The 27,124-nt window shown below is 41.7% G+C and overlaps 1 protein-coding gene across 9 annotated transcripts in view; it reads right to left on the bottom strand.

The window, feature by feature from the left end:
- Positions 1 to 3,157: 3,157 nt before the first annotated feature.
- The window catches only part of b3galt1b (UDP-Gal:betaGlcNAc beta 1,3-galactosyltransferase, polypeptide 1b), a 106,425-nt gene continuing 82,458 nt past the window's right edge, over positions 3,158 to 27,124 (bottom strand). For 8 of the 9 annotated variants that reach the window (XM_048535363.2, XM_048535364.2, XM_048535367.2 and 5 more), the window contains one exon: positions 3,158 to 5,950. In XM_048535363.2, coding sequence (XP_048391320.1) covers positions 4,770 to 5,750 — 981 coding nt within the window. In that variant the 5' untranslated portion in view covers positions 5,751 to 5,950 and the 3' untranslated portion in view covers positions 3,158 to 4,769. Of the gene's footprint in view, positions 5,951 to 7,515; positions 9,209 to 27,124 lie in introns of all 9 variants that reach the window. The other variant, XM_048535362.2, reaches the window with a different exon arrangement.

Genomic DNA, 27,124 nt, shown 5'->3' with positions numbered 1-27,124 from the left:
TCGATAGGTATCAGACACATTGATACGGCCATAAAGAATGCAGACAAAGTACCAAGATTCAATTTAATGGGATTAGAATACAAATGCAGGGAGCTAATATTAAATGTAAGTAAATCTTTGGAAAACATTTGACATATTTTGGAAGGAGCCATCTTCGTAACAGAGGCACTGCAGAAAATGTAGCAACTATTTATACATGCATTACCAGATTGCAGATGATGCAACTCAGGAGTACTGAGCAGGGTGAGTCTTTTTTTATTCGAAAAATATGTGAGTAAGAGGAGGCCCAATGAACTGTTTCATGTTTCTGAGACATTTAATAGCATGTTTTTATTTGTGGGCGAATTGGAGAAAAAGATACAAAATACAGATCCGAACAATGTTAGGAAACATGTCTTTGCATAAGAGAGTGGTGGGACTGTGGAACGTGCTGTCAGTGGTGTCATTGAAATATTCATTCATGTTTTAAAGGAAAGCTTGAAATATTCAAGCAAGGGGAAAAAAATGTACAAGTTGTAGATAGGACAGTGTCATTTTCAGTGGGTTTATGTGGAATATAGTTCTGTGCTGTTAATTCAAAATAAGGTAGTTGTTTCAATGAAATGCAAAGCACAACAGACATCTTTTCCAGCTAATGAAATGGTGATCGATTACAAACACTCAAGTTAAGGGCAAGAGCTGGATTTTTGCCATCTCAAGCCTGCTCTGTCATTTAACAAAATCATGGCTGATCTCATTGGCACCCCAACTCCATGTAAGGTGCATATTGTTGCACTTGTCTACCTCATCTTTAAGGTATATAATAAAGTAGGGAAATAAAATTAGGAATAAATAGGTCTGATGTGATACTAGCATCGAGACACATAACATAGGTTCATTTTGTACTAAAGATTAATGATTCTGCCATAAAGGTAGCCACAATGGAAAACAGTATGCAGAATCAAATCCTTTCTCCAAAACCAAATCAGAAATGTTAAATTCATTTATATTACCATGATATAATTGCAATCTGAAAATGCTTAATATGTAAAACATCACTTTTGATTCATCACCTTTACCATCGTTCAGTTGCTCTTGAATAAAGTTGATGTTAATTATTTATTATGTCAGGAGTAGGCCATTCAGCCCTTCAGCCCTGCTCCATCATTCAATATGATCATGGCTGATCATCTATCATTTTCTCCCCAAGAACAATATTTAATTTCTTCTTGAAAATATTCAATGCGTTGGCCTCACTTGTTTCCTGTGCCAGAGAATTCCACAGGCGCAACATCTCTGATAGAAGGGATTTCTCCTCATCTCGGTGCAAAATGGTCCACCCCATATCCTTAACAATGATGCCTGGTTCTGGACTCCCCAGTCATCAAGAACATCCTTCCTATGTTTTTATCCTGTCTAGTCCTGTTAGAATTTTATAGTTTTCTATGAGATCCCTGCTTATTCTTCTAAACTTCAGTGAATATAGTCCGAATCAATCCATTCTCTCTTTGTTGCACTCCCTCTATTGTCAGAATATCCTTCCTCTCTTAATAGTACTCCAGGTGTGGTCTCACCAAGTTCCTGTACAATTACAGCAAGACATCCTTGGTCCTGTACTCACATCCTCTTACTAAGAATGCCAATATACCACTTGCCTTCTTCACTGCCTGCTGCCTTTTAGTAAGTTTAGTCAAATAATTTAAAGTTTTGATTGTCATATGATTTGTGCAAGTGTATGCAATACATAGCCTATATATTGTAACCAAACTGCAATCTGGTTGTAGCTTCAGGAGACTGATGACAGAATCTTGGCAATTATTTCCTTCAACCTCTGTAGTGTTAACTCCTATTAACAGAACCTTTCCTGGCTTTAGACACAGCTTGCCAGGTGTGGGCATGGCGATACAATGATGCGGATGGGGAGGGTGGTTGATAGGGAGTAAAATCGGCCAGCTGGGATGCAGGCCTACCGGAGTACCCAAGGAAGGTAAATTTATGGTTTATGTGAGGGCATTGTATGAATGAGCAACAGCATTCAGTTTTCTTTTGAAGCCAGTAAAAACACTCTTCCAACTCTTTTAGCTCAGGACATAGCTTCAAACTTACCTTTCAGGTGGCAGCCTCCAGTTGCCCCTTTATGGACCTGTGGCTTGGCTATTCTGAGAACTGACTATCATATACAAGGTATGCATTTTGATCAGTTGCTTACTCAACCAAAAATAGAAATTGGCCTATGAATTAAATAAGCACACTCTATTGGGCTCTGAAGTGCCTGCTTCTTTACACACGTAAGATTAAAACTGGGGCGTGAGGTATCTAGGCCATGCTGTTTTTGCCACTGCCAAGACTAGTTTTTTAATCAAAGCATGAAGGTTACTAGGTATTCATCAATATTTGCTTTAAACAAGTTTTCCTTGCAGTTTTGTATAGAAGAAAAACATCTTGTTTCTCATCTTGCTGCAGATTTTCAATTTAACTATGTTCTACTGTTACAAATTGTGCTTGTTATCTGCTCATGCTTAAACTATCCTCCCAGCATTTTAAGATTAAAGCAGGATCATCTGTCCCTCAGTAAACTTTTGCACAGTTAAACCAAATTACAATTTCCTCAATGCATGGCAAAGAATGATCCTCAGTGATCTTTTCCACCCTTGAGAACATGATGTACCATAGATGACTGTAATGCAATAATGAAGATGAAAGGCTTATACTTCTTTAATACTTATTCATTTAAAAATTCAATCTCAATTTTTTAAAGTGCAGACAATTAAGCATGTGGCAGCAGGACTGGTTTCATTTCGCTGATGCATTTTTTTAAAATGCAGGCTGGGCTTTGTAATTAATAACATTGAAGCTGATTGTGATCACAGTTATTATGAGCAAATCAGACAGCAAGTTCTGGAAATGCACTTAACAGATCTGGAATTTGCCATCTGAGCTGTTCTGCTTCTTCAAAAGCTATGTGATAACAGAGCTTCAGTGAAAGTATTGAAATAGATGAAATGCTGTGACATTGAGGTACTTAACTCAGCTACTCGTTTAATATGCCAGAAATGCTAAGATTGATATACTGAGCAGTCAATTGGTTAACAAAAATAGCTGCTAAACATCGCTCTCCCCCGAAACTTTAATTTTAGAAGCATGCATTCTCTTCTTTCTGAAATTAATTGCAATTAAATTAAAATCAGTAAATTAAATAATTTAATTACTTCATTGAATCGAATAATTATAGAAACCTACATTTCTAGGTTTGAAAAACGCCACTTGCAACCAAATCAACTTTATATAACTTTTCTAAAAAATACAAACACAAAATATAGCACCCATCGGGCATTTTCAATTTGTTTTTCTTTTCAAACGGTGAAAAACAAGAACAAGTCTAATTTACACTTGAGAATACGTGTACTGATGAGTTTACAGCATTCTACAAAGATACCACACCACTTTACAACAACTGGCTTTCAGTCAGCTCTACATTCATTCAATTCCAGCCTTCTAAATTTGAATTTAATTTAGTTCACATCGCAAAAATATGCATTCAAACTCAAAATCACAATTCAACCACACCTTAACTTGAACACTGAAAATGATTTCTTGAAATGCTTACTAAATTATTACTTATTGTAACATTTAAATCTGTGCTCATAGCTTTTTTACTAGTCATCTTGATAGAGGAGACAACTATGATATCATAATGATTAAGATATTCAAGCTCTCTCACTTTTGTATGTATAAAAACTTACAGATTGTTATGCATATGAATGCCAATTTTTAAGCTTGATTTGAACACTGAATTCTTCAAATCGTCCTCAATTTAATATGACAAACCATTTACAAGATTGTAAATGTTTGAATCCATAACACAAATTCACAGCACAGTTTTAACGTTGGTCAAAGTTAATGCTCTCAATATTCATATACATACAATATAACTATTAAATCACTCAATTATCTGTTATCCAATCCACACTTAAAACACTTATTTTCACACCATTTACAATAACTCAATGTCAATAAAATCAAACACATTACAATTTGTTTATCTTCATAAAACTATAATCTGACATATTTTAGCAGAATGATACCCTGTACATTCTGTAGGCCAGGTAAGATAATGTACTCAAGGTTTCCAGATGCATCCTTTTCAAAAAGAAAGGCAGCACTTCCCATGTACAAGGAATGAAAAAATTATGGATATTATTCAGGTTTAGCAAATTATACTATCCTGGATGAGTTGACCAGAATGATTGAGTTCTGCAATCCTGAATTAAACTCAACTTTGTATCAGTTTTCTCTGATCCATTCATCACTTACTTAGTTGAAATTATATGAAACGCTTAATTACCGCAAGGTAAATTTAAGTTGAAAATCTTGCCAATCGCACATTCCTCTTAAGTAACACAATTATATAAGCAATAAATGTATAATAAATATCACTTCTAGCAATAGCACTGTTTATCCCTTGACACACATATCAATACACGATGAATTATTTTTAAATAAACTAAAACATACACCCAGCCTTTTTGATTTACTTAAAATGTGTAGTCCAACAAACAAACAACAGCATTTCAATTAATCACTCTTTATGATAGTAATTGCAGTCATTAACTGTTAGGATAAATTATTCAGTATTTATATTTGTGACAGTGGGTGCCATTATGAGCAGTTTAAGCTCCTTTTCTGCTGTAAAAACATTTTCACTGTCGTAGTGAATCAACATAGATTGCTGATTGGAGGTTGAGTGGCAACAAAATGCATTTGTAAATCATTCATGTACTTCTGTACAATTAGCATCGAAGATGTTTTTTGCTTGACATCTCATTCCAAATCCTCTGCATTTCTTCAGGAGATATCTGGTGCACTGTAATAAGTCTACGATACCTGCACAAACTGTATGAAACCTTCCAATGATTGAAACCACTGTTTTGAAAGGGATGAATGCCAAGTTTCCGCAGGCATAGTCCAACATAGACATCCTCAAGATGCAGCATCCTAGTATGAAGAGATGTTTTGTAAATAGCTTCAGCCACATCTGTAGAAAAGACATATCCTGTGCCTGAGCAGAATGGTGGGTAATTGTTGTCGGGGTATAAATCTCTGGGCATATACCACTTGCTGCGAATGTCCCTTATCGGCCCCCCGTTAATAACATAGCCAGTAAAATATCTTTTCCGTGGCTTTGTGTTTGGTTTCAGTAATTTGTAGATCAAATTGTCCATATTGACAAAAATATCACTGTCAGTTTTCATTACATACTTCGCTTTTGAACAAAAGTTGGCTATCCATTTCAGACCCATTAAAGTTTTCAGAGTAAGGTTATGGTAGGAATCCAAGAAGTCCTCCACAATAATGTCGTGAAAAATTTGGCTCTCCTGTTCTACCATCTCATTCAAAACATTGTCTGTGTTCTTTCCAAGCAAAAATAAAGTGACCAGTTGTATTCCTTTGAAGTTGTTTTCATCTCCCCATGTCTCCCTTATGGCCTGCCTTGCATCAAACTCTTTGTGTGTTGTGCTTACGAGAATCACTAAGAAAGGGCTAAGTTGCTCACATTTGTTAGGCTCATTAATAAGGTAATTGAAATTATGTGGATTCAGGGAACGAGTTCGAATATTAGTAAAGCTGAAATTTTTTCGCTCAACTGCAATACGGGAGAATGAGCTGTGCCCAACATAAGAAGATGAAGGACGAGTTGCACTCAAGTACCAAAGAGCACTTGCCCAGCAAACAACTGTTAAAATATATAAACATGAGACCTTTGAAGCCATTTTGATGTTGATTTTATGTTACATTACATCACACATAAGACAAAACTGATTCAGAATCAAATGATCAACTTTTGAAGTTTATGCAGTTATGTACAACAATCTCATGAAAGCTCAAGAAGTCTGTAAAAGAAGGAATCCTTGCAGGTTTTCTGTAAGGTTCACAGCTTCTTCATGGCTAATTGGTGTAGTTGCTCAGGCATCTGGAAAAAAATGAAATTAATTCATTAATGTACAGTTCATTATTACAACATGACCATCTGGAAACTAATATAAGATTATAAAATGTGAGGCTGGATGAACACAGCAGGCCAAGCAGCATCTCAGGAGCACAAAAGCTGACGTTTCGGGCCTAGACCCTTCATCTGGAAACTAATGGTACTTTCGCATAAATTCCGTAACTTAGTCAATCTTTTTGAAATGTGCCGCAAGATTATGAAAATAATGCAAGAAAGGACCAAACCAATGAGTTGATGGTAGTATTGGGAAAAGCAGACTCATACACAGTGCAATACAAAAAGCTTTCCCTGCACCAAAGCAAAAATGTTCCCTCCATCAGCAAGTGCCATACGAGATGCAAACATGCAATAAAGGACCTGCATCTTATTAAGAATATCATGCAATCATGGGAAGTATGCTTCCTTGGGCTAGTTTGTACACAATGGAATCAGAGAATCTTTCCAGTTTAATGTCCCAATATGACCTTTTTATTGGGTTCTCCCAGGAGATTAACATAGCCCTCGGTGGCTTGGGATTTGCATGTGGTGTGATGCACAAATCGTTTCCTATCTGTAATTTTCGTGGTTCACCTTACTGTATATCCCCAAAATCTTTAGCAACATACCTTTGCTATTCAGATAATATTGACTTCATTTCATACTTATAATCCATGCCAAATGAATTCTCTAGCATAAATGGAAATTTGTGTTTGCTTAGACATTTTTGTTGAAGTATGAATTACATGATAAATATGATGCCTGTGCAATGTAAAGTGGGCTGACAATTAATGAGTGATCATTTTACAAGGGAATAGTGTCAGACTTATACACATTTGTTCTAAAAGTTGTCTTACTCACTAATTGTACACAGGTAATGAGGCCTGTTCCAAATTAACAACCTGCACAATACAATGCCTTTCATGATCTTGGTACATATGAAGTGGTTGCCAAAAAACATAACATTTTGGAGCCCTGGTCATTACTGACTAGAGCAAACAAAGTTAGAAGTCACACGATATGTGATGAAGAAGCAGCACTCCAAAAGCTTGTGATTACATATAAACCTGATGGACTTTAATCTAGTGTCGTGTGATTTCTGATTTTTTTTTGTCTATTCCATTTCGACACCGGCACCTCCACATCATAGAGTGAATAAGTGTAGAAGCTGATTGAAAGCTAAAAGGGCTGCATCTTATGTCTGTTTATTTGGCAGAATGTCAGTTTTGTTGAGTTTCATTGAAGTTTGACATCATGAGGTAGGTATGCAAGATCTCTTGACAAATATGACCAAATGCAGTTCATTCAAGACTTGCCCCCGACCCCAACGGCTCTCCCCTCACCCAATTCTAGCCCCATTTTACCACTTGCCGTATTTGAAACAGGTCACCACTGCTGGGAAACCTCAGAATCAGCCAGCAATCCTGGCACCAATATCATTGTTAAAAAAAGATGCTTGTGCAGTCAGTCAAACACTATCGGTCTGGATCTGCTCTGCAAAGTTTGTGACATTCACATCTGATATGGCAAACAAAGGGAAATTAATGTCTCACTTTGTGGAAAAGGGACACAGAGGTACCAGCGGATGGACTGGTGCAGAGGTGGGACATTCTTTTCCCCAGGAGACCATGCCAGCCTGGTCCGAGGTTGCCACTTGGGTCAGTGTACTCTCAGTCATCAGGAGAAATATACAGCACTGTAGGAAAAAAGCCAATGGTTTTAGAAATGTCCAAACTAGGAGGAGGAGTAAACCATTAAATATGATCATGGTTGATCATCCATCTCAGCACCACGTTCTCTGCTTACTCTTTAATCCCTTTAGCCCTAATAACTATATCTAAATCTTTCTCAAAAACATTCAATGTTTGGATCTCAACCTCATTCTTTAGCAGAGAATTTCATGGCATCACCACTCTGGCTGAAGAAATTTCTCCTCATCTCAGTTCTAAATGGCATACCTTGTATCCTTGGTGACTCCTGCTTCTGAAGTCCCTGGTCATCAGGAACATCCTTCGTGCAATTAACCTAACTAGTCTAGTTATAATTTTATGACGTTTTATGAGATATGCCCTCATGCTTCTAAAGTTCAGTCAATAAAGTCTTAACTGATCCACTCTCTCTTCATATGTCAGTCTTGATATCCTGGGAATATCTGGAAAACCTCTGCTTCACTTCCTCCATAGCCAGAATGATTTTCCTCAAATAAGGAGACCAAAACTGCACACATTATTCCTTCTGTGCTCTCATCAGCACCATGTAATTTCACCAATGAACTTTACTGCTCCACCAGCTAAGTGCCACCATCATTCTGATGCCTGACACTTACTGCACCCTCTTCTCATCAGGGATCATGCTATACCGTGCTCGCTATTTCCTGCAAAATCTTACCCGACTCACTGTCATTCAATACAACAAACACTGTATGCCCTCTGCACTGCCTACCCACTCACATGGAACACTTACCCATCCGCATCAGAAAGGAAAGCTATACCAGTCAATTTCTTTCCTTAACACCTGCCTCTCTCCCACTGCAGGAGGAAAACAGCCCACAAAAGGACTGAAGCAAGCCAGATTGTGAGCTACCCAACATTTAGCTCCTTGCCCCTTATGTGGAGAACAACCTGATTGTGACTCCCATGAATGGGTGACCGACAATGTCCAAGACCCTGAGCTGGGAACAGATGCTGCCTTTACTTGATTCCCTGGCTGAAGGAAATCTCCCTTGAAACTGACTGAGGGTAGAGGACAAACATGACAAATTTTCTGGCTTTGTATCTGCATTAAATGGCAAGCCAAGACAGCAGCTCCAAAGTACAAAAAGGTGTAGCAAGGCAAAGTAAGGCAGGGATGCTGTTAGCACCCAGGTAGGCTCAAAGTGAGCAAGTGGACAGACTAGAGATGCAGCCTGTCCAGTCCATGAGCTGGGTTACGTCGCTGAAAGCACAGTGTCCTGACTGCAGCATTTCAATTTCAATTAATGTTGCACCCCAATTTGCAGCATTAAAGTTCAGAAGCATGCTGTAACTTGATCAGAAACGAGCCACGAGGGTTTTATAGGCTGGGACATATCAGACGTCAGCATCTGTGGACACGGGGTGCCAAGGGCCCATGCCCCAGATGCCGGGTGTCCAACATGCAGGTCCTTTGGAGCAAGCGGTAGGCCGAAGTTCTCTCGGACCGCTCTGACTTCCATATCGAGAATTTTCAGCATCTAGTTCTTGCTCAGTTGGGTGGCAGGATAGGAAACTGCATATTAAAAAGATGAGAATTGCAGTTAATAACAATATTAGTATGCAATAACCTCCTTAAATCGGCAATTTGAGAATGCCTAGCAAGAATCTTGCCTCCATGCTTGGGGCTCAGTTTAGAGATGGAGCAAGTTGCTCCCAACATTGAGACAGGCCTCATGTGATTCTGATACATTTCCTGCCATAACCCACATTGTTCAGACTTTAAGGGAAATTTTTACTCTTGGAATCCCTAAGTAAGAATGGTACAAATGTTCTACTTTTGGCAGTGATACTTATAGGTTAAATAATTGGCAGGAACTGGGAGAACTGCTCTGTTCTTTATTGACTAATGCCATTACATTGTTTACATTTTCCTGCATTGGCAGATGGAGCCTTTGCCTAACGAACCATCTAAAAGTTGCAGCCCCAACTTACTGCACAGAAATAAATCACATGTCCTTAACATTTTCTTTTCATTTTAGTAAATCAATACTCATCCTCTGTCTATACATGTTTCATTGCAGTTTTTTTTATTCTTATTCATTTAAGGTCGATCTTTTTTTCTTTTGGGCTTCTAGTTTATTTATCTTGAATGTTGTTAATATATTCTAAAATGGTAAATTGGTATCATTGACTTTTAGAATATATTTCTTCCTTATTTTGTGACGTGTAATCCATTCAGATCAGATATTTAGACAAACTCTTTTTCATCATCCATTTGTAATCACTAGTTCAGTTTTCAATCGAGAGGTGATACATTGACTGCTAGGAAGTTCCTGCTATCACAGAACGACACCTTCTATGGTGTGAACTGCAAACATCGCTTTCACAGTGATATCTTACCTTTTTAATAAACTGTTAAATGTTGACATCATTATGTGACTAATTGTTTAATTGGCAATTTCCATTTTTAAACTTGGTAATCAGATAAAATAACCATTCCCCAGAATAAGATGAACTTTATGTGATGACTCATTTTCCTTTGTGTCCATTAATCAATTTGGCAGTGGATAAGAAATGTCTGTAATGTAAATGGAGACTATTATATTGCTCTAAATAGTTGGTCTATTGCTATTCAGCCTGGTTTTTATACATTAGCATAGTTTTTTTGGCAATTTTCTTTGCTCTCCTACTCTGCTAAAAGCACTAACTACTTGCTGACATATTGCTACTCCACAGTATCTTTCCTAAATTACTAGATATGCTAATAACCAAAATATCAGCAATGTAGTTGATCAAGGTGACATCACTCCAGAACTTAATTTTGTCCACACAAGTTCATTTCAGAGGTCATAGCACATCAGCCAGCATGGTGCCCCATAATCAGAAAGATTTGACTTCCTTTTTTATTCAGGGGAAGCCCATCCATTACTGAAGGAAGCAACACAAGGTGAGGGAGTGGAATTGGAGCATTTGATGGCAGCTGCCTCACCCACTGCTGCGAGTCTTCCAATCAAAACCACTGAAGTCCTCAAAGCTACCCAATGTTTCAGTGTTGTGGTGGAAGGCCATGAAGCCTACATTCGGTTCCAATTAAGTCCAGGTCACTGCCATGCAGATTCAAACTGCTGGCATTACTGTCGTGGATCTTAGTGGCTCTAAGGGGCATGCAGGCTCTCACATCTGAAACAGCTTTCTCGAATTGTGGAGGGGACTGTCAGTTACTCTGTAGAGGAAGAACCCATTTTCCTCTCTAATTATGAGCAAAAGCATCAAATAACTTTGACTTGTGCATGATAAAGAGACTGTGACTATGCCATGATTAAAGGCTTTTACCAGGATAATTTTCTTGGCATGGAAAAACACCAACTGCAGATTTATTGAATAAGAAACTGCACAGATGCACACAATGTTGCCTTGGACAATCAGGTTTCTTTCTATCCTGGTGAAGTCCCACAAATCCCTTCATCCTGCTACCAGTAAAGAATGAGAATATTATGAAATCCTGTTATGGGCTTTGCCATCTGATTGGTTGTGAAGATACATGGTTCGGGACCCCTTCATGCAGATCCACTGCAGACAGAATTGTGCTGTTTGACAAGTATATGTGTAATGGTTGATGAGCATTATTGTTCGCTACTGACTCTATAATTTAAATCAGGTTTCTGTCAGTTTATTGATTTCGTTCAACTTAAAATCAAAGTCTGTTCTCTTTGTAAACATTTTTAATAATCGATAATTATTGTTGTTGGTAATTATTTCATCTAAATCAATGTAGTACAATGACAGTTTAAGCAGAAATTTATCCTGTAAACAGTAGTGGTGGGGGGGCTAGATAAAGGTCAGGTGTTTAATCAACAAACAAATGGCAACATGTTTGAAAGCTAACATGATCATGCGTACTCCAACATGGCCTTTGGCTAACATGCAGGGACCTTCATGGAGATGGTGGATTCATTATTTGAATTTGTCAAAAATTTTGTCAGCGAAAGTTTAATGCAGCATTTCAGCTTTACCAGCCTGAGCATGGGTTTCCCACGCTGACAGATACACTTTGAAATTACCAAGGTGAGAGCACAGTAGGGAGTGCTCTCTGTGAAACTGACTGTCTGGAAAAGCCCTTGTACTGAAACCACAGCTACAACTAACATTACATCTTTTACAGGATGGAAGCCTTTTATTCACAGAACTTGTATGGAGAGAAATTTTGGAAGCCACTTTTCTTTTTTTTCATGGGATCTGAGCATTGGTGGCAAGGCAGCATGTCTTGCCCATCCCAAATTGCCCTTGAACTGAGTGGCTTGCTAAGAAGCAAGCATGTTGCTGTGACCTGGAGTCACAAATAGGTGAGACTAGGCAAGGATGACAGATGTCCTTCCCAAAGGGGCATTACTGAATTAGTAGATTTTTGGAAAAGTTATTGACAGTTTCATAATCTACATTCCTGATATGAGCTTTCAATTCTTGATTTATTCGTGTAATTTAAATTTCCACGGCTGCCAAACTTGAATCTGAACCTCAGCTACGTTCAATTTTACTCAGCTTGATCTGTACTTCCCTGTTTACTAGCCTTTGTTACATCATGGGAGCAGCCGATACAGCTGCACCAGATTCCTCTGATGAGAAGCAAAACAAAGAGTACCAACGGGATTAAGCACAGCAGCTGTCTTCTTCTCAGATGCGTGCGGTTCACGAGAGCAGCGGAGATATGTATACATATACATATATAGGCGTAAATGTGTGAAGCTCCCTCATTCAGGAACAAGCCAGGAGGGACAGTTAATTATGGAGGAGGCCAAAAGTCAGTTTTCTGATGGGCAGGCTGAATCCGTGGCAGCAAGTTGATTGCAGATTGAAAGAAAATCATGCTTCCCGATGGCAAGTGATGGGACTCTTTTATTAATGTATTTGCAGGTCATGCACGTTCATTAATTGGTAACTTCACCAGAGCGACAGAGGAGGGTCATTGAATACTTTTCAGGTACGGTAGATAGGTTCTTGACCAACAAGGGTGTCAATGGTTATCGTGGATAGGCAAGAATGTGGAACTGAGGCCACAATGACTTCAGCCATGATTTTAATGAATGGATAGCAGGCTTGCAGATCCAAATAGCCTATTGTTGCTCCTATTTTGTATACCTGCACATTCTGGGACACCTTCATAATGCAACACTCAAATTTCCCGTACATTGTTACACAACAGACAGAATAAGAAAAATGACTGCAGAGATAAAGGCTGCTATCTGAGGCATGGCTGCTCTCACCAGTGGACAATCCAATCACCATTACAGAGCTCAGATATTGCTGGAGTCAATTGGCACAAGAACACACAATCAGCAAGCTTTTCGTTAAGAAGAAATGCAGTTCCAGTGCATGGACATATCTGAGTCCACTCTTCTCTATGTATCAGTCTGAGTGTACAAGGCAGTAGTTGTGTGCCAAATCTTGCCACATCTAGTTCTGCAAAGAGGACTGGAACTGCAGGAGGAGGAAATCAACTGCTGCCTTGCATCCTCAGAGAAGGTTGAGAAACAGTCTGCTGTGGTCACTCTACCTGCCCCTTTGCCTATCTGCCTGAGAAACCTGTGAGAGGCTCATCTAGGTATGATTCAGACAACCAGAATGTGCCAAGTTACACTGCACAATGCCGAGTCTCCTGCTCACCACCCTTTGTCCCACACACCCACCAACGCATCTCAACGTTCAAGAATTCCTCCATCTGTTCACTCATTTTTCTTATTTTCTACCCAATCCATTCATGCTCCTCAAGATTATTATCCATTTTGCAGGCCAGAGGCAAAAATAAAACTAAGTGGACTGTGGAGGTACATCTCTAATTCTTTGTGAAACTGTTTCTACAAAAATGAATATCAGAGCAAAGCCCAGTGATACCGAAGCAATCACGCCAGTCATGGAGTTTTGTAATTCCTCTCCAAGAGAGCACAGTCCCTTTAGAAATGCTGACAGAATTTTGTATACTTCCCATTGCTGTTCCAGAACAATGCCCTCAACAGAAGAATTGGCAATTGGGCAGGAAACAGCAAGTAGGACCAAGGAGTTCCTTTTCAGTTTGGCAACCCATGACCAGTGGCATTCCACAGGAATCAATTTTGGAGACATAACTGTTTACAATATATATTAATGGCTTTGAGGAAGCAAGGAATGTACAGTAACCAAATTTGCAGACAAAACTAAAATAGGTGGAAAACCCATGCCACTGGTCATGGGTTGCCAAACTGAAAAAGAAACTCCTTGGTCCTACTTGCTGTTTCCTGCCCAATTGCCAATTCTTCTGTTGAGGGCATTGTTCTGGAACAGCAATGGGAAGTATACAAAAGATTAAGTATGTGAGCAAAACGTTAGCAAGTAAGGTGTAACACAGGAAAATGCGAAGTTGTTCTTTTCGGAAGGGAGATCAAAAGATCAGAGTACAAGTTCAATGGAGAGAAAATGCAGAAAGTTGCAAAGCAAAGGGACTGGAGGGTACTTGTGCATGAAACACAGAAAGCTATCACATAATTGCAGCAGATAATCGGGAAAGATAATGGAATATTAACCCTTACTTCAAGGCGAGTTGGAGTATAAGAGTAGGGAACTTATTGTAACTGTACGAGGTGTTGGTAAGACTACATCTGGAGTGCTGTGAAAAGTTTTGATCCTCTTTGTAGAATCTCCACAGCATGAAAACAGGCATTCGACGCAATAAGTCCACACAAACCCACTGAAGAGCATCTCAACCAGAACCATCCCCCTACTCTTTATTTCTCATGGCTAACACACCTAACCTACACATCCCTGAACACTATGGGTAATCTGACATGGCGAATCCACCTAACTTGCACATCTTTGGATTGTAGGAGTAAACTGGAGCACCCAGCAGAAACCCACGTAGATACTGGGAGAATGTGCATACTTGACACAGACAGTTGCCCAAGGGTGGAACTGAACACAGGTCCCTAGTGCTGTGAGGCAGCAGTGCTAACCACTGAGCCACCATGACACACCAAGATCATCACCTTAACATCTCAGTCACCTTGGCCCATATTTAAGGGAGAATATCATTTTCCTTGGAGGCAATTCAGAGCAAGTTCACTAGGATGAGCCCTGGTATGGAGGAATTGGTTTATGAGCAACGATTGAAAGGTTGGGACTGTACTCACTGGAGTTTAGAAGAATGAGAAGTGAACTCATTGAAACTTATAGGATTCTTAAAGGGCTTGACAGGATAAATGCTGAGAGGATGTTTCCCCTCATGAGAGGGTCGAGGACCAGATGACATAATCTGTGTCAATTTAAAACTGAGATAAGGAGGAAATTCTTCTCTCGGAGGATTAAGAGTCTTTGGAACACCGTGCCACAGACAGCTGTGGTGGCAAAGTCCTTGTATATATTTAAGGCTGAGATAGATAGATTTTTGATCAGTAGGGAATCTAGGGTTATCATGAGGAATATCAGATCAGCTATGATCCTGTTTACTGGTTTAGCAGGCTTGAGGGCAGAATGTCCTCTTTCTGTTTCTATTCCCTTTGGCTTTATGGATGATACCATCCAGCTGAACAGAACTTTGTGCAAGAGTATCTTCTGATAAGGGCTCTCCCTTGTTGTTGCTGTCATCAGCAACTTCTCCTATTTACATAATGTGGGATTTACCCCATGACAACCTACCTAATTGCTACCTAATCTCAAAAGTTCTGACCTTTACCTCATCTACGTAACTGATCTACAACTAATTGGTGGTGGAGGTTTAATTGGCAGTGAGTCCGGAGCCAAATTAAAGGACTGGCTTTTTTGTGGCAGCTTAATTCAGCCAAGAGATTAACAGCTCATTTCCAGATAATCCAAACAATCTGAATATGGGTAGAATGAGAATCTATACTCAGAAATGGAAGACTATCAATATGGGCTCAACAGTGAATTCAATAATTTTAGGGATTGAATACCTTTTTCTAACAGACAGGGTGAATGAGATGTGTTTTTCAAGCTCCACAACTACCTATGAGAATTCCTTAGCATCCAGTCATTCCTGCATAATCTCTGACAGACCAGTGGGAGATGAAAGACGTAAATGGAACTGACATGGATAAAGGGTTCAAAGCTACCACTGTGTGGATGTCTGATCATATAGTCATCTCACGCTGCAAATCCATTCTCTTGTTACTGCAGCCTCACTGAGAGACTAATAATGGAATCATTCTAAACCCTACTTGCTGGTCAAATTCAATGGAGGTACCGCCATTTCTGTTAAAAAGCTAAGAACTGTTGATGCCGAAAATCTGAAACAAAAACTAAAATTGCTGGAGAAACTGGGCAGGAGTGGGATCATCTGTGGGGAGAAAGCAGAGTGAATGTTTCTAGTCCAGTGAGCTTTCAGCAGAACTAGCAATAGCAAGGAAAAAGATGGTATATATGCTGAAGGTTGGAGTGTGACTTGGGGACAAAGGAGTGAGAGGATAGGTGGAGATGGATCACAGAGGGACAGAAAGAAAGTTAGGCAAACAATGATAAACCAAGGAAGCACAAAGGTGATAATGGGGACCAAAGTAGTTGAAAATATTTTGGATTTGCTGAAAACTGTCTATGTAATGACAAGGCCTGGAGTGTGGGTGTGGGTAAAGGACATGGAAGAAGGTATTCAGTCACTAAAATTATTGAATTCAATACTGAGTCCATATTGATGGCCTTCCATTTCTAGGTATACATTCTCATTCTACCCACATGCAGACTGTTTGGATTATCTGGAAATGAGTTGCTAATCTCTTGGCTGAAATAAGCAGCCACAAAAAAGCCAGTCCTTTAACTTGGTTCCAGGCTCACTGCCAGTTAAACCTCCACCACCAATTAGCTGTAGGTCAGTTACACGGATGAGATAAAGGTCAGAATTTTTGAGACTTTTGATTGTGAATGTTTGAAATGTGCAATCATTAGGAACAGGCACAGCTGGGTTTACTATAACCAAGACAGACAGGACAATATTCAAACCTTCCATTAAAATGAGTGGAATGTTTGCAAGCTGCAGAATAATACTATTTGTAATAACAAACTATCAGCATTCTATGGAATACAGACAAGCTCATCAGGTTGCTATAGAAACTAGAACAAGTCTTCTCATTTTTGAAGTGAAGCTGACAAGGCTAGAACCAATTATGTTTCAAAGAATGATGCAGCACAGAGGAGTCTCACTCACTACCTCTTTCCCCAAAGCCCAGCAAATTTTTCCTTTCGCGTATTTATCTAATTCTGATTTAAAAGTTACTGTTGGATCTGGTTTCACTGCCCTTTCAAGTAGTACATTCCAGGCATAATAATTTGATGTATAAAATATATTCTAGATGTTGCAGATTGTAAAAACAACATACTTATATAGGCTCTCTGATGAAGGGTCCAGGCCCGAAACGTCAGCTTTTGTGCTCCTGAGATGCTGCTTGGCCTGCTGTGTTCATCCAGCCTCACATTTTATTATACTTATATAGGGTCATTCAATGATATAAAACATTTTATGCTGCTTCATGGGATATTTATAAAACAAATTATGACACAGCCACTTAAGGAAATATTACGTTAGATGTCCAAAAACTAGGACAAAAGCATTTAAAATGTGTTTCAAAGGAGGAAAGTGAGATACAGAAAGGTGCAGGGCAAGAGTTCAAGCTTTAGGGATTAAGCAAAATCAGGCACAGCCACCAATGGTGGAGCACTTAAAATCAGGGACGTTAGAAACCACTATTCTGTGAGTAGGTATCTCGGAGGTTTGTGAGGTAGTAGCAGATTGCAAAGAGAAGGAGGAATTGCCGACTACAGAAATAATTAGGACCACGGAAGAATGTGAATACAATGATGAGAAGTTTTAGATCAAGACTGGGAGCCTAAGTTAGTTCAGGTGAAGGGAGAGGTAGAAATCCAAACAAAAAAGCTGATGCACGAGAACAGTTTAATGACTTCAGTGAAGACAAGCTGAGTGGGAGAAGAAAAGGTGTTTAATCAGACTACTGATTAAGTGAATATTGTCCATCAAAAGAACAGCAATTAAAAAGAACAAAAGTCTCATAATATAAGTGTTAAAATGATTTGTAATAAAGTTGATACTATGGGGAACAGATGTAACTGGTGTAGGTCTAATTGCTAAAACAGAAACATGGGATCAGAGGGTTTCAGGATCACGAACTAATGCATCGGGATGTGAATCACATGGTCATAGAGATCAAGATAACGAAATGTGAGGCTGGATGAACACAGCAGGCCCAACAGCATCTCAGGAGCACAAAAGCTGACGTTTCGGGCCTCGACCCTTCATCAGAGAGGGGGATGGGGTGAGGGTTCTGGAATAAATAGGAAGAGAGGGGGAGGCGGACCGAAGATGGAGAGAAAAGAAGATAGGTGGAGAGGAGAGTATACGTGGGGAGGTAGGGAGGGGATAGGTCAGTCCAGGGAAGACGGACAGGTCAAGGAGGTGGGATGAGGTTAGTAGGTAGGAGAGGAGGTGCGGCTTGGGGTGGGAGGAAGGGATGGGTGAGAGGAAGAACAGGTTAGGGAGGCAGAGACAGGTTGGACTGGTTTTGGGATGCAGTGGGTGGGGGGGGGGAAGAGCTGGGCTGGTTGTGTGGTGCAGTGGGGGGAGGGGACGAACTGGGCTGGTTTTGGGATGCGGTGGGGGAAGGGGAGATTTTGAAGCTGGTGAAGTCCACATTGATACCATTGGGCTGCAGGGTTCCCAAGCGGAATATGAGTTGCTGTTCCTCCAACCTTCGGGTGGCATCATTGTGGCACTGCAGGAGGCCCATGATGGACATGTCATCTAAAGAATGGGAGGGGGAGTGGAAATGGTTTGCGACTGGGAGGTGCAGTTGTTTATTCCGAACGGAGCGGAGGTGTTCTGCAAAGCGGTCCCCAAGCCTCCGCTTGGTTTCCCAAATGTAGAGGAAGCCACACCGGGTACAGTGGATGCAGTATACCACATTGGCAGATGTGCAGATGAACCTCTGCTTAATGTGGAAAGTCATCTTGGGGCCTGGGATAGGGGTAAGGGAGGAGGTGCGGGGGCAAGTGTAGCATTTCCTGCGGTTGCAGGGAAAGGTGCCGGGGTTGGAGGGCAGTGTGGAGTGAACAAGGGAGTCACGGAGAGAGTGGTCTCTCCGGAAAGCAGACAGGGGTGGGGATGTAAAAATGTCTTGGGTGGTGGGGTTGGATTGTAGATGGCGGAAGTGTCGGAGGATGATGCGTTGTATCCGGACATTGGTGGGGTGGTGTGTGAGAACGAGCGGGATCCTCTTTGGGCGGTTGTGGCGGGGGCGGGATGTGACGGATGTGTTGAGGGAAATGCGGGAGACACAGTCAAGGGCTTTCTCGACCACTGTGGGGGGAAAGTTGCGGTCCTTGAAGAACTTGGACATCTGGGATTTGCGGGAGTGGAAAGCCTCATCATGGGAGCAGATGCGGCGGAGGCGGAGGAATTGGGAATAGGGGATGGAATTTATGCAGTAGGGTGGGTGGGAGGAGGTGTATTCTAGGTAGCTGTGGGAGTCGGTGGGCTTGAAATGGACATCAGTTACAAGCTGGTTGCCTGAGATGGAGACTGAGAGATCCAGGAAGGTGAGGGATGTGCTGGAGATGGCCCAGGTGAACTGAAGGTTGGAGTGGAAGGTGTTCGTGAAGTGGATGAACTGTTCGAGCTCCTCTGGGGAGCAAGAGGCGGCGCCAATACAGTCATCAATGTAACGGATGAAGAGGTGGGGTTTGGGGCCTATGTAGGTGCGGAAGAGGGACTGTTCCACGTAACCTACAAAGAGATAGGCATAGCTGGGGCCCATGCGGGTACCCATGGCCACCCCCTTAGTCTGTAGGAAGCGGGAGGAATCGAAAGAGAAGTTGTTGAGGGTGAGGACGAGTTCGGCTAGGCGGGATGAGGGTGTTGGTGGAGGGGGACTGGTTGGGCCTGCGGGACAGGAAAAAGCGGAGGGCCTTGAGGCCATCTGCATGCGGAATGCAGGTGTATAGGGACTGGACATCCATGGTGAAAATGAGGTGTTTGGGGCCAGGGAATAGGAAGTCCTGGAGGAGGTGGAGGGCGTGGGTGGTGTCACGGACGTAGGTAGGGTGTTCCTGGACCAAAGCGGAGAAAATGGAGTCCAGATAGGTGGAGATGAGTTCGGTGGGGCAGGAGCAGGCTGAGACGATGGCTCGACCAGGGCAGGCAGGTTTGTGGATTTTGGGAAGGAGATAGAAGCGGGCCGTGCGGGGTTGGGGAACAATGAGGTCGGAGGCTGTGGGTGGGAGGTCCCCTGAGGTGATGAGGTCATGAACAGTGTTGGAGATGATGGTTTGGTGCTCGGGTGTGGGGTCATGATCGAGGGGGCGGTAGGAGGTGGCGTCGGAGAGTTGGCGTCTGGCCTCGGTGATGTAGAGGTCAGTGCGCCATACTACCACTGCGCCACCCTTGTCAGTCATAGAGATCATGTCAGTATTCTGATGCCTTTGAAACAGATTCCCACTCAGTCAAATTAACAGCGTTCAGCTCCTCAAATTTGTCAAGAGGCCTGTCCTGTTCAGAATTCAATTTTTGAAGTCTTTTTTGGCTAATTCAAATAAGCAGCTTGATGTAGTTATCTTAGATTCATCACTGGATCAAGTTTAAAGTTTTATCGATTGTAGGTGCTGTATCTCTAATTTTCCTTCCAGCCCTGAGAGTGCTGTTGGTCTTCTGAGGTTATGCTTGCTCTTTTTGCCAGAACAGAGGCAGCACACATCGAGGCAGTCTGTCTTTGCCTGGCGATACTTGATGCTAAAATACCAGTGTTGAGTAGTGGGGTCAGGAGCCAAAATTCATTCAGATTGACCTCTGAAAATCTATGGCTACAGGGTGACCAAAGTTAGAAATTATTGTTGGCTAGGTAAGTACACTAGTGAGGACCGCTTTTGGTTCAGAAGAACAAGAACTGGAACAAAAACTTTGTTTGGTTAGAAATTAGGAATAACAAGGATCACAAAACTCATATTTGGGGATCATGTAGATCCCTACATTAGTTTTCAGAAATAGGAAGGATGCAGTGACAATGCTGGGGCTGTACTACAGGCCTCCCAACAGCGAGCATGAGATAGAGGTACAAATATGTAAACAGATAATGGAAAGGTGTAGGAGAAACAGGCTGGTGGTGATGGGAGATTTTAATTTTCCCAACATTGACTGGGATTCACTCAGTGTTAGGGGTCAAGACGGAGCCGAATTTGTAAGGTGTGTCCAGGAGGGTTTTCTAGAGCAGTATGTATGTAGTCCAACTCAGGAAGGGGCCATACTGAACCTGGTGCTGGGGAATGAACCCGGCCAGGTGGTTGATATTACAGTAGGGGACTACTTTGGAAATAGCGACCACAATTCCGTAAGTTTTACAATACTCATGGACAAGGATGGGAGTGGTCCTATAGGAAGAGTACTAAACTGGGGGAAGGCCGACTATACCAAGATTCGGCAGGATCTGAGGAATGTAGGTTGGGAGAAACTGTTTGAAGGTAAATCCACATTTGATATGTGGGAGGCTTTTAAGGAGAGGTTGATTAGCGTGCAGGAGAGACATGTTCCTGTGAAAATGAGGAATAGAAAAGGCATGATTAGGGAGCCATGGATGACAGGTGAAATTGTGAGACAAGCCAAGAGAAAAAAGGAAGCATACATGAGGTCTAGGCGACTGAAAACAGACGAAACTTTGCAAGAATATCGGGAATGTAGATCGAATCTGAAACGAGGGATTAAGAGGGCTAAGAGAGGACATGAGATATTGCTGGCAAACATGGTTAAGGAAAATCCCAAAGCCTTTTATTCATATATAAAGAGCAAGAAAGTAACTAGAGAAACGATTGGCCCACTTAAGGACAAAGAAGGAAAGTTATGCACTGATTCAGAGAAAATGGGTGACATTCTTAACGAGTACTTTGCATCGGTATTCACCAAGGAGAGGGACATGACCGATGTCGAGGTTAGGGATAGATGTTTGCTTACTCTAGGTCAAGTTGACATAAGGAAGGAGGAAGTGTTAGATATCCGAAAAAGTCATTAAGGTGGACAAGTCCCCAGGTCCGGATGGGATCTATCCCAGGTTATGAGGGAAGCGAGAGAGGAAATAGCTGGGGCCTTAACAGATATCTTTGCAACGTCCTTAGACACGGGTGAGGTCCCAGAGGACTGGAGACTTGCTAATATTGTCCCCTTGTTTAAGAAGGGCAGCAAGGATAATCCAGGTAATTATCGACCGGTGAGCCTGTCGTCAGTGGTAGGGAAGCTACTGGAGAAGATACTGAGGGATAGGATCTATTCCCATTTGGAAGAAAATGGGCTTATCAGTGATAGGCAACATGGTTTTGTGCAGGGAAGGTCATGTCTTACCAACTTAGTAGAATTCTTTGAGGACCTGACAAAGTTGATTGATGAGGGAAAGGCTCTAGATGTCATACACATGGACTTCAGTAAGGTGTTTGATAAGGTTCTCCATGGCAGGCTGCTGGAGAAAGTGAAGTCACATGGGGTCCAGGGTGTGCCAGCTAGATGGATAAAAAACTGGGTAGGCAACAGGAGACAGAGGGTAGTAGTAGAAGGGAGTTTCTCAAATTGGAGACCTGTGACCAGTGGTGTTCCACAGGGATCTGTGCTGGGACCACTGTTGTTTGTGATATATGTAAATGATCTGGAGGAAGGTGTAGGTGGTCTGATCAGCAAGTTTGCTGATGATACTAAGATTGGTGGAGTAGCTGATAGTGAAGGGGACTGTCAGAAATTACAACAGAATATAGATTACAACAGAATATAGCCAGCTGAGGTGGTATGCGCAGACATGTTAGCGTCTTTTAAGATATATTTGGACAGGTACATGGATGGGCAGGGAGCAAATGCACACAGACCGTTAGAAAATAGACGACAGATTAGACAGAGGATTTTGATCGGCGTAGGCTTGGAGGGCCGAAGGGGCTGTTCCTGAGCTGTAGGTTTCTTTGTTCTTTGTTCTATCACTGAACAAAGCACAAAGCGAAAAGCAGTTAGAGTTTATAACAAAAGCACTGCAATAAATATGGGGCTATAAATGTTCATCTGGACTAAACAAATCAAATTGGCAAAGGTAATTTAGAAGTTGAGACCATAGAATACTTTCATGACAGTTTTCTGGAACAAGATAAAGTAAAAACAACTAGATAAGAAACAATCTCAAATTATTGCACGATGAGCCAATTATAACTCAATTTCACAGTAAAAGATATTGCAAGAATGACGAAATGGAAAAAAAAATAAATCAAATATTTGCGTCTCTTGGTACTGCAAGACTCAAATTATATACCAGAACAGAGGTAACGAAGGGGCAATTAAGATTGGCGCAATGAGGGAAATTAATATCAGCCGAAAAAAAAGAAGCAATTTAAAGAGTCCAAAAGTTGACCAGTCCCTGATGGTCAACGTTCAAGAGTTTAGAAGGGGTAGCTGCTGAGACAGTGGATGAACTGCATTGGTTACAATCTTCCAAAGATTCTGGAACAGTACAGTGAATTGGAAGTGAGCACATGTGACTTCAATAGTCAGGCAGGGAAAACAGAGACCTATAGGCGGATGAGCCTGACATCAAAGAACTGTTTGAAAGCAGTGGACAGAATTATACAGGCGAATATATTGCTCAACATTCCTTCACAAAAGGGATAGAGAACCAACTGACTTAAAACAAAACGAAAACAAAATGCTGGAGAAACACATCTGGCGTTATCTGCAGAGAGAGAAAAACAAACTTAACATTTTGAGTCTCATACGATTCAAAACTAATAAGTTCCTTGTCGACAGATGCTGCAGAACCTGCTAAGCTTCTCCAGCATTTTCTGTCCTTCAGTCAGATCTCCAGGATCCACAATATTTTAGATTTATTTGACATAAAATAAAATTATATATTGCTGATTGACAGGTTAGCTGGTTGTCCGACTGGCAGGTTGCTAATTTCCTGTACAGAAAGTAAGATAGAGGTCCTTTTTGCTAGAGTCTTACTTTGTCATATTGCATAGCTTTATAAGATCTGTGCAATGAAAAAAAACACATAACCATCCCCAGCTGTTGTTCCTCATGATCTTGTCTGCAAATCTCTCCTCTACTCCCTCTTTCCTCCTTCCTCATATGTCTAAACCCAGGAATTAATTCAGTCCAGATACCATCAATGTTCTTTGTGACCGTAACTGTGGTCCAAGCAACTCCCACTACCAAGATTTAGCATGGCAAGAACTGTTAGATCATCAGATTGACTGGCAAAAACAAAAGGACACTTCATGCCAATAACATACTGCCACTGGCTGAAATCAGCATAGTGGGTTTGCCATTCATTAGGGACAGGAAATCCAGCCCTTGAAAATTGTCAGTCAATCTGATCTTCCAGAGTGATCATTGCCAACTGCAACTTTAGTTTGTTCCCCATTCATAAATCTGGTGTCCATGCATTTTTAAGATCAGGTTCATGAAGCCAGTAATTCTTTTATCTCTGCACATTTGAACAACAGAATGAAATTCCAGGCCCTGGATTTCGAAGAGACATCAATTGTACATGATATCTAAGAAACGATTTGCCTATCTTTAAACCTATACATAGAACATTACAGCACAGTACAGGCTCTTCAGCCCTCGATGTTGTGCCGACCTGTCATACCGATCTGAAGCCCATCCGACCTACACTATTCCATGTACGTCCATATGCTTATCCAATGACGACTTAAATGTACCTAAAGTTGGCGAATCTACTACCGTTGCAGGCAAAGTGTTCCATTTCCTCACTACTCTCTGAGTAAAGAAACTACCTCTGACATCTGTCCTATATCTTTCACCCCCCAATTTAAAGCTATGTCCCCTGGTGCTCGCCGTCACCATCCTAGGAAAAAGGCTCTCCCTATCCACCCTATCTAGCCCTCTGATTATTTTATATGTTTCAATTAAGTCACCTCTCAACCTTCTTCTCTCTAATGAAAACAGCCTCAAGTCCCTCAGACTTTCCTCATAAGACCTTCCCTCCATACCAGGCAACATCCTAATAAATCTCCTCTGCACCCTTTCCAAAGCTTCCACAGCCTTCTTATAATGCGGTGACCAGAACTGTACGCAATACTCCAAGTGCGGCCGCACCAGAGTTTTGTACAGCTTCACCATAGTGAACATGAGGAGGTAGAACAAGATGACTTAAGATGAGGTTGTAATCACTGAAAATGAGAAGTCAGTCTGAGACTGCGGGAGGCAAGCATTGAAGATATCTGTGATTTTTTCATAATTGGAAGGTTGGTTGAGAATGATGACTTTGAATGAAGTCAAAAGGGCTGTAACAAGGTGAGTGCTCAAAAAATGAGAACATGTCAGGATTAGGGTTCAAACTAAATTATGACCTTGTGATAAGTATGGCACCAAACATATCATTGTTTTAAGCAACATGGTGGAAGATACTGCCACATAGTGAGTCTCCATTGTGGAAATACGCCAAACCAGGTTACTCTTTAAACTATGATGTCAATGAAATTGTTTACAATAAATTCATGGATGGCAAAGACATTGTGTACCTGTGAACAGTCTGGAGGAAAATGCTTGGAGGAATGATGAAAGCTAACCCACTGGTCAAGTTCACTGAATTAGCAGAGTAGGAGTGGTAAGGACTGGAGGGGTTAGCTCCCAGAAGGCACAATGGGTGGGAAATTTGACATGAGAGAGTGTACTGGGAAATTTGGGGCTGTTGTTTCTAATGGACCAGAGGCAGGTAACTTGATGAATCTTTCAGAGGAAGCTGTTGCTGATCTAAGGGCAGCATGGTGGCTCAGTGGTTAGCACTGCAGCCTCACAGTGCCAGGGACCCGGGTTCGATTCCAGCCTCAGGTGACTGTCTGTGTGGAGTTTGCATGTTCTCCCCGTGACTGCGTGGGTTTCCTCCAGGTGCTCTGGTTTCCTCCCACAGCCCAAAGATGTGCAGGCTAGGTGGATCAGCCATGCTAAATTGCTCCTAGTGTTCAGGGGTGTGTGGGTTATAGGGGAATGGGTCTGGGTGGGATGCTCCAAAGGATGGTGTGGCCTTGTTGGGCTGAAGGGCCTGTTTTCAAACTGTGGGGAATCTAATTTAAAACAGGGTCAAACCTTGTAAGGTGGCAAGAAAGCCAGTAAGGTAAAAGAGTGCTGAATGCAATATTACTGTTTTTTTCTACCACTACTGCAAATTATTGTTTCTTATTAGCTCTGTTAAAATCCTTTCAGATTAAGAACACTTCTCCTTAGACTTCTCTGCTCGAAGGAATGCAGTTCTTTTCTTTATCTCGATAAGACTAAAGTCTTCACTCTTGGTGCCCTCTAGTAAAATCTCTTTTACAGCATCACCAAGGCCAAGACATCCACCCAAAATCTTAGTAGAACACAGAACATAGAAAAGTACAGCACAGGTCAGGCCCTTCGGCCCACGATGTTGTCCCGTGGAATAACCCTAATCCAAAAATAAAATAACCTAACCTACATTCCCCTCAATTCACTGCTGTCCATGTGCATGTCCAGCAGTCGCTTAAATGTCACTGATGACTCCGCTTCCACGGCTAGCACTGGTAAACTATTCCAAGCGCTCACAACTCTCTGTATGAAGAGCCTCCCTCTGACGTCTCCTCTATACCTTCCTTCTAACACCTTAAAACTATGACCCCTCGTGGCAGTCAATCCTGCCCCGGGGAAAAGTCTCTGGCTATCGACTCTATCCATGCCTCTCATTACCTTGTGCACCTCCATCAGGTCACCTCTCTTCCTCCTTCTCTCTAGACAGAAAAGTCCGAGCTCAGTCAACCTCTCCTCGTACGACAAGCCCTCCAGTCCAGGCAGCATCCTGGTAATCCTCCTTTGCACACTCTCTAAAGCCTCCACATCTTTCCAATAATAGGGCGACCAGAACTGGACACAATATTCCAAGTGTGGTCTCACCAGGGTTTTGTAGAGCTGCAGTACAACCTCGCGGCTCTTAAACTCAATCCCCCTGATAATGAAAGCCAAAACACCATACGCACTCTTAACAACCTTATCCACCTGGGTGGCAACTTTGAGGGAGCTATGCACTTGAACACCAAGATCCCCCTGTTTCTCCACACTGCCGAGAATCCTGCCTTTAATCCTATATTCAGCACCTTCCAAAATGCATCACTTCGCATTTATCCAGGTTGAAGTCAATCTGCCATTTCTCAGCCCAGCTCTGCATACCGTCAATGTCTCGCTGAAGTCTGCAATAGCCCTCGATACAAGCAACGGCACCTCCAACCTTTGTGTCATCAGCAAACATACTAACCCACCCCTCAACCTCCTCATCCAAGTCATTTATTAAAACTACAAACAGCAGAGGCCCAAGAACAGAGCCCTGTGGGACACCACTCAGCACTGACCTCCAGGCAGAATACTTACCATTTACAACCACTCTCTGCCTCCTGTCAGCCAACCAACTCTGAATCCAGACAACCAAATCACCCTGTATCCCATACCTCCTGACTT

This window comes from Stegostoma tigrinum, chromosome 7, assembly GCF_030684315.1.
Source record: "Stegostoma tigrinum isolate sSteTig4 chromosome 7, sSteTig4.hap1, whole genome shotgun sequence".
Lineage (NCBI taxonomy): Eukaryota > Metazoa > Chordata > Chondrichthyes > Orectolobiformes > Stegostomatidae > Stegostoma > Stegostoma tigrinum.
The sequence above is the reverse complement of the archived record's forward strand: the minus strand, read 5'-3'. Positions and strand labels throughout refer to the sequence as shown.